This window comes from Lissotriton vulgaris, chromosome 3_2, assembly GCF_964263255.1.
Source record: "Lissotriton vulgaris chromosome 3_2, aLisVul1.2, whole genome shotgun sequence".
NCBI lineage: Eukaryota > Metazoa > Chordata > Amphibia > Caudata > Salamandridae > Lissotriton > Lissotriton vulgaris.
The window spans coordinates 13,626,773-13,645,807 of NC_141690.1; the positions used below are offsets into that span (position 1 = coordinate 13,626,773).

The 19,035-nt window shown below is 46.2% G+C and overlaps 1 protein-coding gene across 1 annotated transcript in view; it reads left to right on the top strand.

Moving 5' to 3' along the window:
* Nucleotides 1–19,035, top strand: part of TMEM156 (transmembrane protein 156) — a 189,686-nt gene that overhangs the window by 28,204 nt on the left and 142,447 nt on the right. Inside the window, exon 2 of the mRNA XM_086963981.1 lies at nt 9,782–10,060. Coding sequence (XP_086820107.1) covers nt 9,782–10,060 — 279 coding nt within the window. The remainder of the gene's footprint in view (nt 1–9,781; nt 10,061–19,035) is intronic.

Consider the following 19,035-nt stretch of genomic DNA (forward strand, 5'->3'; position numbering starts at 1 on the left):
CAGATTCACAGTGAAAAGAAAGAGATCAAAAATTTGAAAACAGAAGGGGTAGCAAGCTGAGGGAGAGGGGTAGCAGGTCATCAAGGATCAGTAGACTTTATGAGGATGTGCCAGAGAATTTCAAACATAGTCAAACAATGACCTATAGTTTAAATACAAATAAGAAAAATGTAATTCAGATGCTAAGCGGGAACATAAGTAATATTTTGTTCTTGAGAATGTCTTTATATTTTTTTGGGAAACCTGGATATGAGGGTGTGGTCCAGATGTGAGGAAGTGAGGTCCAGATTCTACTTGCACAGCCTAAGAAGTTTTATTTCAGAGCATGCCTTTTCTGATAGACAGGGATTTGTTTCTGCAGAGCTTCAGTTTGTTTGCCAAGTAATGGGAATGGTTGGTATGTATGATCTTATGAACGAGGCACACAGTGTTATACAATGATCTGCTTTTGATCTGGAATCAAGGGTTGACAGAATAGGGGAGATGTGATCAAAGTGACCGGGTGGGGGAGGGACAGGGTGGAGAGGTTGTGGAGTCCGACATACGATGGACAGGAGTAAGGTAAGTAAATAAATAATTCAAACAATTTACCTTACATGCGCTGCATGGCTGAGTTGGCGATGCAGCGTGCGCAAGGTTCATTGTTTTATTTATTTAATTACTTATCTTACTCCTGTCCGTCGTTTGTTGGACTGCACTCCCCCCCCCCACCCTGCCCCTCACCCACCACACCCCCTCGCAGCACTCCCACGGTGAGCCGCCACTGCACATCATGTGAGCTTTTGATGAATAACCAAAAACGTGTGAAATTGTGGAGGGTCACCAGACTTTACAGATGAACCCTCTTTTAAATGTCCACAACCCAACCCCTAATAGTACATTTTCTCACACAAAATTCATAATTTGAGCAGAATATTGGTGTGAGCAAATCCCATTTGCAAGTGCAATACCTTTTGCAGAGTTCTAAAATCAAGAATGGAGTTGTAAGAAACTGGATTATTATTTGGGGTTTGTGAAATTCCACCTCAAAGAACAATCACAACCTGTGTGAGGGTGAACCTTCATAGTCATCATAGTCACCATATTAGCATATACATTAACACTATATAGCACAATCCACGGTAGCTATGGCACGGTGCTGACAAGCTTAACTTAGAGCTGTATGTAAAGGATTTATGCAGGTTCAAAACAGTAATAAAGTTGAAATGCAAAACAATAAACATCTCAAACCAAATTAGAAAAATAGAGTAAAATTAAATAATCAAAATACCACCAAGATGACGGAAATCCAATCAGTAGGAATTGTGCCAAGAAGAATAAATTTACTTGCCTGCTGCTACGCTGTGACCGTCCTGCAAGCCGGCAGAAGGGGTCGCTCCCCACGCAGCTCCCAGCACTGTTGCGGTATCTCAGCTCTTTGAACCGCCAGACCGCCTACTTGAACTGCTTTTGTTACCTGCTTGCCTTTTTCAATTGTACTGTCGCTTTATTTATTAATCGCGCGTTAGTGCCTGCCTGGTGCTAGATTTATAAATTGATCGTAGCGCTATATTTGAAAATCGCGCTTCTAACTGCATTGTATAGTGATTGGCTGCCTTTGGATCGATAATTCACTGTGTGCATTGCGTTCATGTAGGTTTGGATTTGATCTGTGCATAGCGTATATTTTTAACTTGCGCCCCAATCCAGTTTCGCTTTTGGCCAGCAGCCATCTTGTTGTTTGTTGTCGTGCCTCCCCGCCCGGACCTCCACCCCGCTACCGCCTCCCAGCTGACCCTCCCTTCCACTGATACTGTAGGCTTTACTTGCCTGCTGCTACGCTGTGACCGTCCTGCAAGCCGGCAGAAGCGGTCGCTCTCCACGCAGCTCCCAGCACTGTTGCGGTATCTCAGCTCTTTGCACCGTCAGACCGCCTACTTGAACTGCTTTTGTTACCTGCTTGCCTTTTTCAATTGTACTGTCGCTTTATTTATTAATCGCGCGTTAGTGCCTGCCTGGTGCTAGATTTATAAATTGATTGTAGCGCTATATTTGAAAATCGCGCTTCTAACTGCATTGTATAGTGATTGGCTGCCTTTGGATCGATAATTCACTGTGTGCATTGCGTTCATGTAGGTTTGGATTTGATCTGTGCATAGCGTATATTTTTAACTTGCGCCCCAATCCAGTTTCGCTTTTGGCCTGCAGCCATCTTGTTGTTTGTTGTCGTGCCTCCCCGCCCGGACCTCCACCCCCCTACCGCCTCCCAGCTGACACTCCCTCGCCCCTCCCCTCCACTATCCACATATGACAGATGCTTTTGCGCGCACGGTCGCGCCCCATGCGTGCCGAAGGTGCGCCAAAGGTAAGCCCGTCTACGCCCGTCCGCGCCTGGACCGCGCCCAGCGCCAGACCCCTGGTCCTTGCAACACCCACTCCACTCGCTTAACGTATGACGCCGCAACTCTCCTTGCCCTTAACCCCGGAAACATACCACAATGCTGCGTAGCTACCCCAGGACACACCCACGGACCATTCGCCTGCCACTCCTGCAAGTTCGCCTGCATCAGGACCCACACCAAATCCTCCTCCTCCAAACACAGCTCCGACTCTAACCACCTGAAGTGCATCCTGCTGAACACCCGTTCGGTCCACAAACACGCCACTGAACTCTGGGACCTACTCGACACTACATCGCCAGACCTCGCCTTCCTTACAGAAACTTGGATGAACGCCTCATCAGCGCCCGACATCGCCATAGCCATCCTAGACGCCTACAAGATCATCCGAAAAGACCGCACCAACCAAACAGGTGGAGGCATCGCCATCGTCCATAAGAACACCATCCGAATTACGACCAGCTCAGATAATAACATCGCGACCGCCGAACACCTTCACTTCTAGATCCACACCGACCCCAGGACCACACTCAGAGACACCCTCATCTACAGACCACCAGGAACCCGCACACAATTCAACGAAGACATCACTGACTTCATCAGCCCACATGCCCTCACCTCCGAGAACTACATTCTACTGGGAGACCTCAACTTCCACCTTGAAAAGAATAATGACAGCAACACCACCACCCTTCTGGACAACCTGGCCAATCTCGGACTCAAACAACTTGTTGACACCCCCACCCACTTAGCCGGACACACGCTCGACCCTATCTTCACCTCCAGCAAACACATCTCCTTCGATCACACCACAAATCTCCATTAGACGGACCACAGCTGCGTTCACTTCAGCTACAAAAAAACCACAACCCACATCCCACCACAACCTATTCCTCGAAGAAAGTGGAACAAAATCACCACCGACCAACTCTTCACATCACTTAACCTAAACCCCCCCACCATATCATCGGACCCAAACCAAGCTGCCACCAAACTCACACAATGGATCACTCACAGCGCTGATGAATTAGCACCCTTTAAAAACCACCAAATCAAACAAGGTAGCAAAAAGGCCCCCTGGTTCATCGATGACCTTAACCCCTTGCATGCTGGTGACGGCTCTCGTCCGTCATGGCACACAGTGCTCGTGTGCTAATGACGTCCGGGAGCCTTCACGGCCACGCCCGCGATCGGAATGTGCCGCACAGGAGCGGAATTCTGACCGCAGGCAAGGGGTTAAGAAATCCAAGAAGCTATGTTGTACCCTTGAAAAAACCTGGAGAAAAAACCCAACCACTAACAACCTGACCACCTTCAAAGACGCCACCCGCAAACACCACCAATTGATCCGATCCACCAAGAAATCAGCATTCAAGGATCAACTCGACAACAACGCCCACAACAGCAAGGAACTATTCAACATCGTCAAAGATTTTACCAACCCCACCGCCGGCTCCAACGACATCACTCCCTCCCAAGTCCTCTGGAGACTCTCTATCCTCTTTCTTCCACAACAAAATCGCCGACATTCATAACAGCTTTGAAAACCTGTCCGAAGAACAATCCACTCCACCCACCTCTGAACCAAAACAGCACTCTCACAACCTCTGCGCCTGGAACCCAATCACTACTCAAGACACCATCCGTCTGATGAACTCCATCCACTCAGGTTCACCAACTGACCCATGCCCCCACCACATCTTCAACAAAGCAGACTCCATCATTGCACCCCATCTTTGCGACGTCATCAACTGCTCCTTCAACTCTGCTACCTTCCCAGAAAGCTGGAAACATGCCGAACTCAGCGCCCTTCTGAAGAAACCCACAGCGGACCCCTCTGAACTTAAGAACTACCGCCCCATCTCACTCCTCCCTTTCCCGGCCAAAGTCATCGAGAAAGCCGTCAATAGTCAACTCGCCGCCTTCCTCGAATCCAACAATTCACTCGACCCCTCACAGTCCGGCTTCCGAACCAAACACAGCACCGAAACCGCCCTCATCGCTGCTACAGACGACATCTGAACGCTTCTGGACAACGGAGAAACAGTTGCCCTCATCCTACTTGACCTCTCCGCCGCCTTCGACACAGTCTGTCATAACACCCTCATACATCGCCTCAGCAACGTCGGAATACAAGGAAAAGCGTTGGACTGGATCATCTCGTTCCTCGCCGGGAGAACCCAGAGAGTCCGCCTCCCCCCATTCAAATCAGAGGCCACCGAAGTCATCTGCGGCGTACCACAAGGATCATCACTCAGTCCCACCCTCTTCAACGTGTACATGAGTCCCCTCGCATCCATCGCGCGACAACACCACCTGAACATCATCTCCTACGCAGACGACACCCCGCTGATCCTCTCCCTCACTAAAGACCCTAACACCGCCAAAACCAATCTACACGAAGGAATGAAAGAAGTAGCCGAATGGATGAAGAACAGCCGTTTGAAACTAAACTCGGACAAAACGGAAGTCCTCATCTTAGGATCATCCCCCTCTGCATGGGACAACTCATGGTGGCCACCGGCTCTGGGTACAGCACCCATACCTACAGATCACGCAGGTAACCTGGGCTTCATCCTAGACTCCTCCCTCTCGATGTCCAGATAAGTCAACGCCGTCTCATCATCCTGCTTCAACATCCTACGCATGCTCAAAAAAATCTTCCGCTGGATCCCCACCGAAACAAGAAAGACAGTCACCCACTCACTAGTCACTAGCCGACTAGATTATGGAAACACCCTTTACGCCGGAACCACAGCCAAACTACAGAAAAAACTCCAACGCATCCAAAACGCCTCAGCCAGACTCGTACTGGACATCCCCCGTCAAGCTCACATTTCCGGTCACCTGAAAGATCTCCACTGGCTTCGACAAGAGAATAACGTTCCGTCTCCTCACCCACGCACACAAGGCCCTCTACGACCTAGGACCCAAATGCCTCAACAAACAACTGTCCTTCTACACACCCACCCGCCAACTACGTTCATCTAATCAAGCCCTCGCCGCAATTCCGCGCATCAATAGATCCACCATGGGAGGAAGATCTTTCTCCTTCTTGGCGGCCAAGACCTGGAATTTTCTCCACACTCACCTCCTCCTTACACAGAACCACCTCTCCTTCAGAAAGCAGCTAAAAACCTGGCTGTTCGATAAGTAGTGTACCCACCCTCACTCAAGCGCCTTGAGACCCTCTGGGTGAGTAGTGCGCTATACAAATTTCTGAACTTGAACTTGAACTTGAGTGATCACAGTAGACTGTGACCTACGTGCAACCTGATGCTGACTGGGATGGAGCGCAGGTTGGATACACCACTCAGGTTTGTGCTGGTCAAAGATTTTACATTCTGACTTTAGTTCTTTAAGTCCTAATCCACCACAGGAGTAAACTTCTTACACTCCACAGGACTCATAGGGTGTAAGGCAGAGGTCAAACAGCAGGGTCTGGTCTAGTTAAACCTATAGTTTAAGTTCAAATAAGAAAAATGTCATTCAGATACTAAGCAGGAAAGTAAGTAGCATTTTGGTTCAGAGAATGTCTCTGAATTTTTCCTGAAAGCTGGATATGAGGGTATGGTTCATATGTGAGGAAGTGAGGTGTAGATTCTACATGCACAGCCTAAGAAGGGTTATTTCAGAGTATGCTTTTTCTTAAAGACAGGGACTAAAGAAGAAGAAAGCTAGTGCTCCGAAGTTGAAAAGTGTTACTGCAGAGTTGCAGTTTGTGGCCCAAGTAATTGGAATGGCCGGTACGCATGATCTTATGAATGGAAGGCCAATGAGAGTCAGTGATCACAAAAGACTGGGACATAGGTGCAACCTGATGCTGACTGGGATGGAGCGCAGTTTGGATACACCACCCAGGTTTGTGCTAGTAAAGATTTTACATTCTGACTTTAGTCCTTTAAGTCCTAATCCACCACAAGAGTACACTTCCAACAATCCCTAGGACGCATATGGTGTCAAGCAGAAGACAAACAGCGGGGACCAGTCCAGTTAAACCTATAGTTTAAGTACAAATAAGAAAAATGTCATTCAGATACTAAGTGGGAACATAAGTAACGTTTTGGTCAGGAGAATGTCTTTCAATTTGTTCTTGAAAACTGGATGTGAGGGTATGGTCCGCGTGAGATGAAGTGAGGTGTAGATTCTACATGCACAGTCTAAGAAGGGTTAATGCAGAGTAAGGTTTTTCTTAAAGATAGGGACCTACATGAAAAAGAGATCTAGTGCTCCGAAGTTGAAAAGTGTTACTGCAGAGTTTCTATTTGTTGACCAAGTAATGGGAATGGTCGGTATGTAAGATCTTATGAATGAGAGGCTAATGAGAGTCAGTGATCGTGGTAGGCTGGTACCTACGTGCAATTTGATGTTGATCGCTATGGCGCACAGGTTGGATACACCTACCTGGTTCGTCCTGGTCAAACATTTTATCTTCTAACTTTAGTCTTTTAAGTCTTAATCCACCCCAGCAGTATACTTCTAAAGTTTTCCTGGACCCCAGGGGAGGCACTTAAAGACTCATAAGGTGTCCGGCAGAGGCCAAATGGCAGGGTCCAGTTCAGATCCCGTTGCGACTGGTCAACTCAGCCCTATGACCCTTGGAGTCCATTCCTTTGTCTCAGGCATAAAAAAGAGCAGGTCCAGTCCTTTCAGGGCTCATCTCAGGTCACAGACTGAAGGTTCAGTTCTCTTCTGTTCTTCTTCAGGTCCAGGAGTGTTCTGAAGAGGGTGCTTGGCGAAGCAACATTTATGCCTTGCATGAGCTAGTAGATGGGAATGACTCCTAGGCGCACCCTAACCAATTGGGTAAATGTTCCCGGTGCCTACACTTTCCACTTTGCATTTTCAAGAATGTAGAAACCTTTGGTCACACTAAAATTGGGCTCTTGTCCGCGCGCTGGAAGGATACTCTTCCTCCTACCTTTCAAATGTGGCTAGCTCGATTTCTTGCAGTTTTCTCTTTTGAATCTGCAATATATGCAACTAGAGGAATCAAAACAAAATTACGTGGTAAAGAACTGTGGCACCCTATATCAATATGGAAAGAAGGGCTCTGTCCTAGTGGAATTGGCTAATGGAAATGTGAAGCTTTATATGTACTTTCTGTTATTTGTTCTTTTCTTCTGAATTTAAATGTAAATAATGGATGTATCATATTAATTTTGTATTTTGTATTATCCTCTGCTAAATCCTGGTTCCAAATAAAAAAAAAAAAAAAAATTGGGCTCTGAGGGCTGGGAAGTGGCTAGGGCATGTAGTATGATAATCATATTGTCCACCATCATCCAACACTAAAATCCAGATTGTTGCAGTCTTTTCACCCTCAACAAATGCAGGGGAAAATGTATGGTGAAGCAAAGCAGGGGTTTCCAGCAAACAGCAGTGGATAGAAAAGATTTGTTTTACCATCCTGCCCCCTCCCTTTGAAGAGTGTCTCAAGTGGTATATGTAAAACCCCACAAGACCTGTCAAGCAGGATTTGACCTTTCAGCAGGATTTGATGTATTAATGAAAAAAAAGATGCTCCTAGGATGCTTCACTCTCCATATTCTGTATGGTACAGAGGGGTAATCTCTGCCTATTCTTTGGCCCTGGGGCAACGGCCAATGGCCTAGCAGAACTGTTTATGAGTACTCTAAAGGAAACTGTTCAGCATGCTGCATTGGAAAATCTCAACCTCCAAACTGTTTTAAATACTATTTTTCGAGCTTACCATTCAACCCCTCACCCAACAACAGGGGAAAGCGCTCTTACTCTCATGTAAGTAAGGGCCATGACGACCAAGCTGCCCCAAGGGACGAACATCAGATTCAAGAATGAGAAAGTCATTTACACTACAGACTTTGGTCACAAACAGGAGATAAAAATATGTGCTGACCGACAACATCATAGAAAGGACATCACTTTTACAGGAGGACATAAAGTGCTGTTATACAATACAGAAGACGAAAATATGATGGTCCTTTTGAGGTTGAACCCTTTACTATCACCAGCACCAAAGGACACATGTGACTGCCCAGAGTCCTGAAAAGTACCTCATGAGTGATTCCTCTCATTTTCAACATACAGCCTATCACTCACCAAACATTGATGTCAATGTAGAGACTGGGTCTAAACAGACTGTTGATGACTCTGTATCTGCTGATAACTGCACCTCACCTGTGAGGATCACTGACGCTTCGACTGCCAGTTTCTGGTTTCCAGTGACCTGATCAGGACATGTGACTCAGTTGCCACAATTCGTAATTGATTGTAATAGCTTGTGTACCTATTTGTTTATTCGTGTATTAATTTGTATATTTATTTATGTATTTATTTATTTATCTATTTGTGGAAGTTGGGACTTTGTATTCAACAAAGCAGAGATGTAGTGTCTTGTGATAAAAGAATGCTGGAACTCTTTTGGTTCCCACTGTATACCATAGAACTGTGACATAATCGTTCTAGGGATGAGTTGAAAGCAGGCTTAGACTGTTGAGTTCTGACTACACACAGCAGAATAAAGACGTGAAAAATTGCTCTCCGATTGTCGCGCACTTACCTAGGCTGGCAGGACGCAATAGGCTGCCTAATTTTGATTTCAAGTAGTGTGACACTGACCTGCTGGTTACGGTTAATGCACTGACCACCTAACCCAAGAGAGTTAGCAAATACAAACAACTGCATTGGAGAAACACTACATCATTGACCTCCTGCACATGTTGTTGTAGTGGTTGGTTTGCAGATGATGTTGCATTTGTGACCTTTGCTTTTCTTTCTATACTTCCAAAATGCTGTATGAGTAGAACAAATGGGATGGCAACTTTTGCTTGGGGAGACCTAGAAGTAGCTTAGTTAAAACATTGGCTATTTTTGCCATCACTCTCTGTTATTGTGCTGCGCTTTAGAAACACACACAGAGCACATGGTGCAAACGGCCTTAAAGTCTTGGCTCCAAAGCTAGAGTACATGTTACAGAAGTACTTTAGCCTCAGTTCATTCCCATTAAAAAGTTGATTTATGCTTGAAAAGCTGTTTTGAGATCCTGAACTTGTGAGTGTGCTAAGGACAAAGGAACACTGTCATGCCGGCTCTTACTCGGAACACGCACAGCCGTGACCCCGGTAGGATGCAGGGTGAATTCAAATATTGCAACTTCTGGTGTCACCATGGGATTGACCAACATTTTGGTAATTAAATAGTTTGAGCAGGTCAGTGGGAGCTTTGGTCCAGGATTTAAAATCACCATGAATTCTGCGAGTACAAATATGTAATTAGGACCGGAGATCTAGCCTCAGACATTTATCTTGGCTTGCTGCTTACTCCAACTTTATAGATATTGAATCTCCAATATTTTCTCCCTTCTCACTGTTAATGACAGATGTTGATATTATCACTAAAAAACTCTCCTTTCTTTCTTTTAGGAAGCACTATGGTTATATTATGCTCAGAGGTCTGCATTCAGGATAAGATCTCATATCTTCTCTCTTCAGTGAACATTGACTCTTTGGTATGCCTCCTGCAACAAATACCTAACAACAAAACTGTGTTTTTGAGAATATATCTGAACTACACCCGTACTGCTACACACAGCGCTTTGGTTACATGCGGAAATACGAGCCATGAGATGCAACCTACGGACAGGTTTGTCTGTGAGACGGAAGGGAGTGTAAGCTCTTTTTACCATCAGCTGAGATCACAAGGTAATGAAATCACTGCAAACTGAATAAGGGTAAAGTCTATCTTAGGGAAGTTTAAATGTTACCAGCAATACACTAACCACGGTCGAGCTCAAATCCAAAGCAGCCCTAAAGAGTTTTGCAATAGCAGTTCCATATTGCTGAGACCAGATGGGATAAGATGGTATGCCATTATATGGGTGTTTGGTAGAGGGCATTCACACCATTAGTGGCTTCTTGGTGGTATCAACTGGCCTTGTCAACATAATCAAAGGTCTTTAAGTTCCTCCTTAAGGGCAGGTAGTCTTCAATAGAGTGGGTCTCCACTGACAGCTTATTTCGTAAATGTATTGTCTGGACAGTAACACTTCTGCCACATATGGCAGATTCAAGATGGTATTTATTTAGCCATATTCACCTGAATATTTTTAACAAGCATTTACAATGCAACGGTTTCGCCTTCGGAAAAGTTAGAGCTATTGGCATTGTAAATGACAAACTTTTTATTTATGTGTTGGTTTTGAAAACAGATAAATATATGGCATTGTCATTTACAATGCCAATAGCTTACTCTGTCGCAAATGCGAGACGTATTGCATTTGCACACACACACACCCACACAAGAGCCCCACACACACACAAGAGCCCCCCACACACACACGAGGCCCACACACACACCACACAAGAGCCCCCTACACAGACCACACAAGAGCCCCCCCACACACCACACAAGAGCCCCCCCCCACACACACGCAAGAGCCCCCCCACACACACGCATGAGCCCCCCCCACACACACACGCAAGAGCCCCCCACACATGCAATAGACCCCCACACATGCAATAGACCCCCACACACGCAAAAGCCCCCACACACGCAAGAGCCCCCCACAGACACAAGAGCCCCCCACGCACACGCAAGATTCCCCCACACGCAAGAGCCCCCCACACACACGCAAGAGCCCCCCACACACACAAGAGCCCCCCACACACAAGAGCCCCCCACACACAAGAGCCCCCCACACACACGCAAAGAGCTCCCCAAACACACGCACAGAGCCCTCCGCTCCATTTGCATCAGGTGTGAGGCTCCTGACTGCTGACAGCCAGGAGACTCCAACAAAAGGAGGCTTATGACCTGCTATAGGCATTGTAAATGACAATGCCATTTATTTATGTTTTAAAAACAAAAGCATAAATACAAATAATGTCATGAGCAATGCCAATAGCTCTAACTTTAAGAATGCCGAGACCATTGCATTGTAAATGCTTGTTCCCTTTTGGCGGCATCTATGTAATTGGTACACAAGCTCCTCCCGCTGCCAGTATTAGAATAAACCCTGTGGATTGAATGGGCATGAAGTCTCATCTCTCCTTTCACCTACCTGACCGTGTGTGATTTGAGTGTAGGGGCGCTGTATTGTACAACGCTTAAAACCCCAATATTCCTAATCTGGCGCTTTTCAAAACCACCAGACACAATGAACGCACCTGAACGCCTTGAAGTGAACCACTTTGCAGGATGAGCTATGAAGGAACTTGATCCCGTCACCGGGAGGAGGATGTATGGTCAGTCGGGATGCCCTATGGTCCAGGTTTGGCACGTTCCAGGAATGGAAGTCCATCACTACAGCGCTGTCATCAGGGACATTTTAAGGATTTTGGGGGCTCTGGGCCAAACGTATTTTTGGGGACCCTGTTTGGAACGTCTTGGATTTATGATCCAGTTTCAGGTAGTTCGTGCCCTCTTTGGCCAGATCACTGACAGTGCACAGGGGCACTCGTCCAAATTCAAAATGTGTGTTTATATGTGGTAGAGAGAGGGACGGACGGAGAGAGGGAGGGATGGAGAGAGGTAGTGAGGGAGAGAGGGAGTGAGGTGGGGTGGGAGGTGGAGAGGGAGGGAGGTGTTGAGAGAGGGGGACTGGAGAGAGGAATGGAAGAAAAGAGGGACGGAGGGAGGAAAGGAGGGAGGGAGGGGAGGGAGAGGGAGGGAGGAAGAAAGGGAGGGAGGAAGAAAGGGAGCGAGAGAGGAAAGGAGGGAGGGATGATGAGTAGGAGGGACAAAGAGAGGCAGGGAGGGAGGCTGGGAGGGAGAGAGGAAGGAGGGAGGGAGAGAGAGGGGGAGACGAAGGGAGGGAAGAAAAGAGTTAGGGAGGGAGAGGAAGGGATGGAGAGAGAGTAAGAAAAAGAAAGAAGGAGAAATAGCAATGAAGTGAGAGGGGAGATAAAGTGAGAACGAAAAAAAGAACAAGAGCTAAAGAGAAAGGAGAAAAAGCAGAATGGAAAGGGGTGAGAGTAAGAGAGAGAGAGAGACACACATCTAGAGCAGGAGCGAGACAATGTGAAAGAGAGACCGAAAGAGAGGGAGCACGAGAGCGAGCGAGCAGGAAACAGGCAGAATAAGAGAGATGAAGAGCTAGAGAGGGAGAGAAGAGACGCAGAGAGAGGGGAGTAGACTCTGTGTACCTTGTGAGAGAGAGGGGCAAGTAGACGTCACCAACAGCAGAGCTGACGCTCCCCCCTGGGTCGGTAGGTACTCACACGGGTCAGCGTGAGAGGCACAGCCTTGCAAGCGCTATGTTACACAGTCTAACTAACTACAAAACAAAGCGCTATGTTACAAAGTCCAACTAAATACAAAACAAAGCGCTATGTTACATGGTCTAACTAAATACAAAAGTAAGCGCTATGTTACACAATCTAATTAAATAGAAAACAAAGCGTTATGTTACACAGTCTAGCCAAATAAGAAACAAAGCGCTATGTTACAAAGTTCAACTACATACACAACAAAGCGCTATGTTACACACTAGCCAAAGTCAAAACAAATTGTTTAAGGAAAACGAATCTGACATTAAAATCACCCGTCAAAAAGAGAAAGGAATGCTAAGAAAGGGTCCGACCAGAAATGCAGTTTAAGCTAGACCCCCCACGAAGCACTGACATTTCACAATAGCACTGACTGTGTGCCGTGTTAGCATCCAAACAAACGGACGAGTTGAAGCATCGAGGGGGGGGGGGGGGCAGGGGGGCATGACTGGTGATGGAATGTGGGTGCCGCATGATTCACAAGGTCAACAACACACCCACTGAAGCCCACTGACCCAGCTGTGGAATGTAAAGTCTCTTTAATTTTAGGAAGAAGAACGATATCTCCAATGGAACGAAAAATAAACATTTGATTTAAAAAAAAAAAATACTGACATGAAGTTATCAATACTACAATAGGGAGGCGAGTTATCAGAAGGGCAGCGGGGCAGTTGATGTTAAATCGACATGGCAGCGCCTTTCTGTACCGCCGCATCTTCACTCACAGTCATAAACGTTAGATTAGTTGCCGGATGAAAGCCTGGCGGTGGTAACAGGGCACCTGGGTGGAGCGCACAGCACCGGTTCAAAAACACCCCTGCTGTTCCGGGCTCACCTCCGACACCACAGACCCGGGCGTCGACTTTAAAGACGCGTTTCAAGCTCTGCGCTTGGAGCGCGAGAAGAAAGCGCTCTCTGGCGGCACCAGCACTGGGCACTTTTTTGTTTAGAAGAAAAACATAAAAAAAATTCTCATCAATGGCATGGAGGAATAATTGGCAAAACAAGAGAGGGCAGGCTATCAGAAGCGGCCGGCGGGGTCCCTTCCACGTCCAATTGACAGTGGGTGCGTTTACTCACGAACACGAACGGCGGGAGGGAGGCCTACGAGGACAGGGGGGGGGGCGGGAGAGGAACGGACGGCGGGAGGGGGCGGGAGAAGACACAGGGGGCGTGAGGGGGGAGGGGGGAGAGGGGCGGGAGAGAACACGAACGGCGGGAGGGAGGCGACATGGCAGCGCCTTTCTGTACCGCCGCATCTTCACTCACAGTCATAAACGTTAGATTAGTTGCCGGATGAAAGCCTGGCGGTGGTAACAGGGCACCTGGGTGGAGCGCACAGCACCGGTTCAAAAACACCCCTGCTGTTCCGGGCTCACCTCCGACACCACAGACCCGGGCGTCGACTTTAAAGACGCGTTTCAAGCTCTGCGCTTGGAGCGCGAGAAGAAAGCGCTCTCCGGCGGCACCAGCACTGGGCACTTTTTTGTTTAGAAGAAAAACATAAAAAAAATTCTCATCAATGGCATGGAGGAATAATTGGCAAAACAAGAGAGGGCAGGCTATCAGAAGCGGCCGGCGGGGTCCCTTCCACGTCCAATTGACAGTGGGTGCGTTTACTCACGAACGTGAACACGAACGGCGGGAGGGAGGCCTACGAGGACAGGGGGGGGGCGGGAGAGGAACGGACGGCGGGAGGGGGCGGGAGAGGACACAGGGGGCGTGAGGGGGGAGGGGGGCGGGAGAGAACACGAACGGCGGGAGGGAGGCGGGAAACGTGCCGGGGAAAAACATGCCCAGGACAGCAGCAATCACGGCCGGGCCGGACCAGACTCGGGGGCGTTCCCGGCGTCGCGTGACGTCGGCAAAAGCCAAAGAATCTCGGGAACGCCCCGTGTCTGGTCCGGCATTGATGGACAGGCCCCTTGTCCAATGGCTAGGCTCCATTTATGGAGCTAGCCAATGGGACGGGGGGCGTGTTCCATAGTGCCTTACTGTACTCAATAGATTTCTCTGGAGGAGGAGCCTAACGGCTCCGCCCCCCAGCGAAACCTAAAAAGGGGTGTAATAATGGCCTCTGTCAATGGCTTTCCAATAGATCCTGACTGCAAGGAGAAGTTACTTGACCTTTGTAGAATGGACACAAGTGTTTTGAAGACTGCTTCAGAGCAAGGGTCTAATAGGGAGCCTCTGCATTTTCTTTGTGGTTTCAAAGTAAATTGATTGGGCAGTGGTGCAAAGCAATCCAAGGTGGGTGATCATGCCATACCATAAATAGTCATGTGCTGCCTATGATGTAATTAGGAAAGAAGCCTATGGGCTTTATGCTCAAAAGAAGTTAGTAGATCTGCAAGTGTAAGTTTGCACTGTTTCTTGGGTGCAGATTTACAATTTTGTTTGATCTCACTTAGGTTTGCAACAGTATTCATGGAGACCTGCAACAGTTGTTTATATCCAGGTTTATGCCAATGGGCACCCACTGAAGGCTGTCTCAATTAAGTGTACTAATTTGCAAATTTATGTTCATGGTTAAAACATCAGGATTGCCGCCCCAAACTGTTAAATATAACACTTTTTGAGATGGCATTTATGTGTAATTTTATCTTTTGGAACTGTATTATGTAGCGGGACTGTCATTTATCTGATTGATTATTAACAGTTCAATGCATTTCAGGCTGCTATTTCATCTCTATTGTTTAATGTATTTCTCTGCTGCTATTTGATCTGTGCTTTTCTGCATTTACTCATATCCGAATAAAGATCAAATTGAATTGAAGAATGGTTTTGTGAATTTCCCAATAATGAGCAGTCAAAGACATAATTAAAAATATTCACTGTATTCATTTATGATTTGCTATAGCACCACTATACTTAAGAAAGTGTGCTTTATAAATAACCAGATGGATAAAATTGCAATCGAAGAAATCTGGATGACGTAAAAAAGTAACACGTGCGACAATGGAAGGGGTGGAATTATCCGGAGGTAGATTGTGACTGTATAGTTGAGGTAAATGTGGGATTTAGTAATTTCCTGAGGGTTGGCAGATAAGGTTGAGTTCTGAGGGAAGGCGGAGGTGAGTTCCAAAGGCCAGGACTGGTACCAGAGAATTTATATTAGGATTTGTTTTCAAACAAAATGTGAACGGATATATCACCACATGAACAACTCCAACTACCATAATGCATTGTGATAGAACAATATGACCGATTGACACCTTCTGGTGTGATGTTACAGATGAGCTGTGAAGTATGCAACTGCAAGTTCTACAGTGCAGTGGAAGATAAGAAAGGAAGGACAGGTTGTTAAAGCCAAGCTACACACCTGTAGTACACTGATGCACGTGTTAGCAAGTGCGACCATTTTAAATACATAAACTATTCTGTGGTCTGTAAATACTCACATAATTATTACAATCTGTTCATTCACCTTGGTGTCTCAAATGGTCTACTGAACCCACTAAACTATGCATGAAAAATGAAAACTCCGTTTTATTTAACCTCAGATTTTAAAATCTGTGCTTTCGTAGTAGCAACATTCTCAAAAATAAGTTCACATGTCCTCAATACAAATTATTCTAACTACTGAACATCCAGGGAAATCAATTCAACATATTTATAAAAAATGTTGACATCATTAGCTTCATGTTGAGAGTCTATTTGGGTTAGTTTCTCAGAGGTTTAAGTTTTCGATAGAAACAAAGTTGGGGAGGTTAATGAACTAGATGTCCATTGAGAATATTGAAGACTAAACGTAGTCCAGATTTTGGAATCCAGTAATTAGATTAAGGAAGGGGTTATGACAGAACACAGTGCATATTTTATAAGGTTAGTCACCTCAAATATCTTATGAACTCATGCATACTGCTCTTGGCTTTCACGTTGTATAATGACACATTTGCACACTGTGCACGTGTTGTGCTGCATTATGCAGTGAATACCAGGAAACTCAATAAACCAGATGTTTAAAGACATATAGCGTTTAAACAAAACTCACACCAACATGTGCTTCAGAAAGAATATACAGTGTTCTTTCATGGACGTCTTCCTTGTGAAATGAAGTGGTTGTCAAAGCATGTTGGATCCTGTGTTCGCCCCTTCTGTTTTGGTGCTAACACTTCTGGTCTTGGGCTGGTACACAAAAGCAGGCATGTACTCCCCGCCTAAATCTTAGGGCCCTGTGAGTTCAAACCCTTCTCCTAGGTCCTCCACAGTCAGAAACAACACAGCAGAGGAAGACATAGAGAAACACTGTTCCTAATTTGTAAAAGAATGAGTGTCGATGCTCAAAGCTGTGGTCAGAGGCGCTTGTCCAGTACTAATAAATGCTGGTGCAACGATTACCAAGGCTGCACCTTCTTTAATCCACCTAATGCCTCTTTAATCCACTTCTAGTAACCCTTGCCCTTTTATTTCACTCTTGCATGTTCCTGCTTTCTCCCTTTCTGATGGTTTCCATATTTCTCTTCTTCTGTCGTTCTACTTTGTTTGTGTTTCTCTCTCTTGCTCTCTGTAAATGTCTGATGCAGGAAAAATAAGTGCTTGGCCCCAAAATGAGTGTTGGTTGCCCCGGCCGGCAACCACCAACTCAGATTAAGTACTGTCCCAGACATATCATATGAATTGGAGAGGCGGTTGCTTAATTTGTGCCTGTGGTTACCTGTGGGTATTACCGGCACTTATTGTAGGGCACCAAGGCTCTTCACACCCTCCTGTGGGTGCAATCCGATTTTAATCTGACTGCGATTGTAGGTAAGTTCCCCTTTTTGACATGGTCACACCCTCTTTATGTCTGGTATCCGATGCAATTTTGACAGAAGTGTCTGGAATACTGTTATATAGGTCCCCAATGCCATATCTCTTTCCCCAAAACTGTACAATTGTTCCCTCAATTTCCAATACCTTTAGGACCCCTTGTAAGTCCCAAGTAAATGGTACCCCTGGTATATAGGGCAAGGAGTCTAAAGAGGGTGCCTAAAGTCTGCAGCATGAAGTGTGCCAGCCACCCAATGGGACCCCACATACAAACTACCATTGCAGGATGCGTGTGATGGTACTGAGAAAAGTGAAGACACGACATGACACACCTCCTGTGTGCCATACCTGCAGACACTGCATGCAGTATAGGTAAGTCACCCCTACAGCAGGCCTTACATCCCTAAGGCAGGGTGCCTATACTACATGTGTGAGTTTTGGAGAACAACGGTCCTTAGCTTATTTACGAATCAACACAATACAGTATAGGAACACAATGGAAAACTATACGAATTAAGATTTCCAAACCCAGCCGGGAAAGGAGTTTATTTTCTGGAGACAATATCCAATCTTACAATATACACGAAATAGCTTGACACAAGCCTGTGCCGTACAAAAAAAGGAAAAGAAGGATAGAGTTAGGGTGAAAGGGGTGTCTTTCAGGCAAAGGAAGAGAGCAATGACAGGGTACTGTGAGCAGATCAAGAATTAATAACAGTATCGCCTGGAGTGAAGTATACACAAACACATTTACCAATATTATAAGTGTAAACCACTCATAGGTGTCGACGTTTCGATCCCTATTGCTCAACTAGATACATGGGATCATCATCAGGACTTTTTTAATAAAACATGCCTGAATGAAAAAGCCTCAGTATATCGAGGTGGAAGACCTCAAAAGGGGGGGATGGTCCTTCTCTTCAGATTGCAGCGATGGTGCACGTAAATATACGTCAAGGAGGTCTTTAAGGGGGTCCAGAAGAAAAATGCTTAATTTAAAGGACGAATTTCAGGGTCCGTTTCCGACTGCATAGAATGGCAGCTCTTACTCCACTTTGAATGAGATCGGGGAGTAGCTTTAACGGTGCAGGCAAAGGTGGCCGTGCATGAGGAAAGCCAACAGTGTGGCGTTACAGACGCGAGTCTAAGTAAAGACGCGTCTCTCCTGGGGCTGCTCGGACAATGCCGGATGCAGTGCCTGCATCCGGCATTGTCCGAGCAGCCCCAGGAGAGACGCGTCTTTACTTAGACTCGCGTCTGTAACGCCACACTGTTGGCTTTCCTCATGCAAGGACCATCCCCCCCTTTTGAGGTCTTCCACCTCGATATACTGAGGCTTTTTCATTCAGGCATGTTTTATTAAAAAAGTCCTGATGATGATCCCATGTATCTAGTTGAGCAATAGGGATCGAAACGTCGACACCTATGAGTGGTTTACACTTATAATATTGGTAAATGTGTTTGTGTATACTTCACTCCAGGCGATACTGTTATTAATTCTTGATCTGCTCACAGTACCCTGTCATTGCTCTCTTCCTTTGCCTGAAAGACACCCCTTTCACCCTAACTCTATCCTTCTTTTCCTTTTTTTGTACGGCACAGGCTTGTGTCAAGCTATTTCGTGTATATTGTAAGATTGGACATTGTCTCCAGAAAAT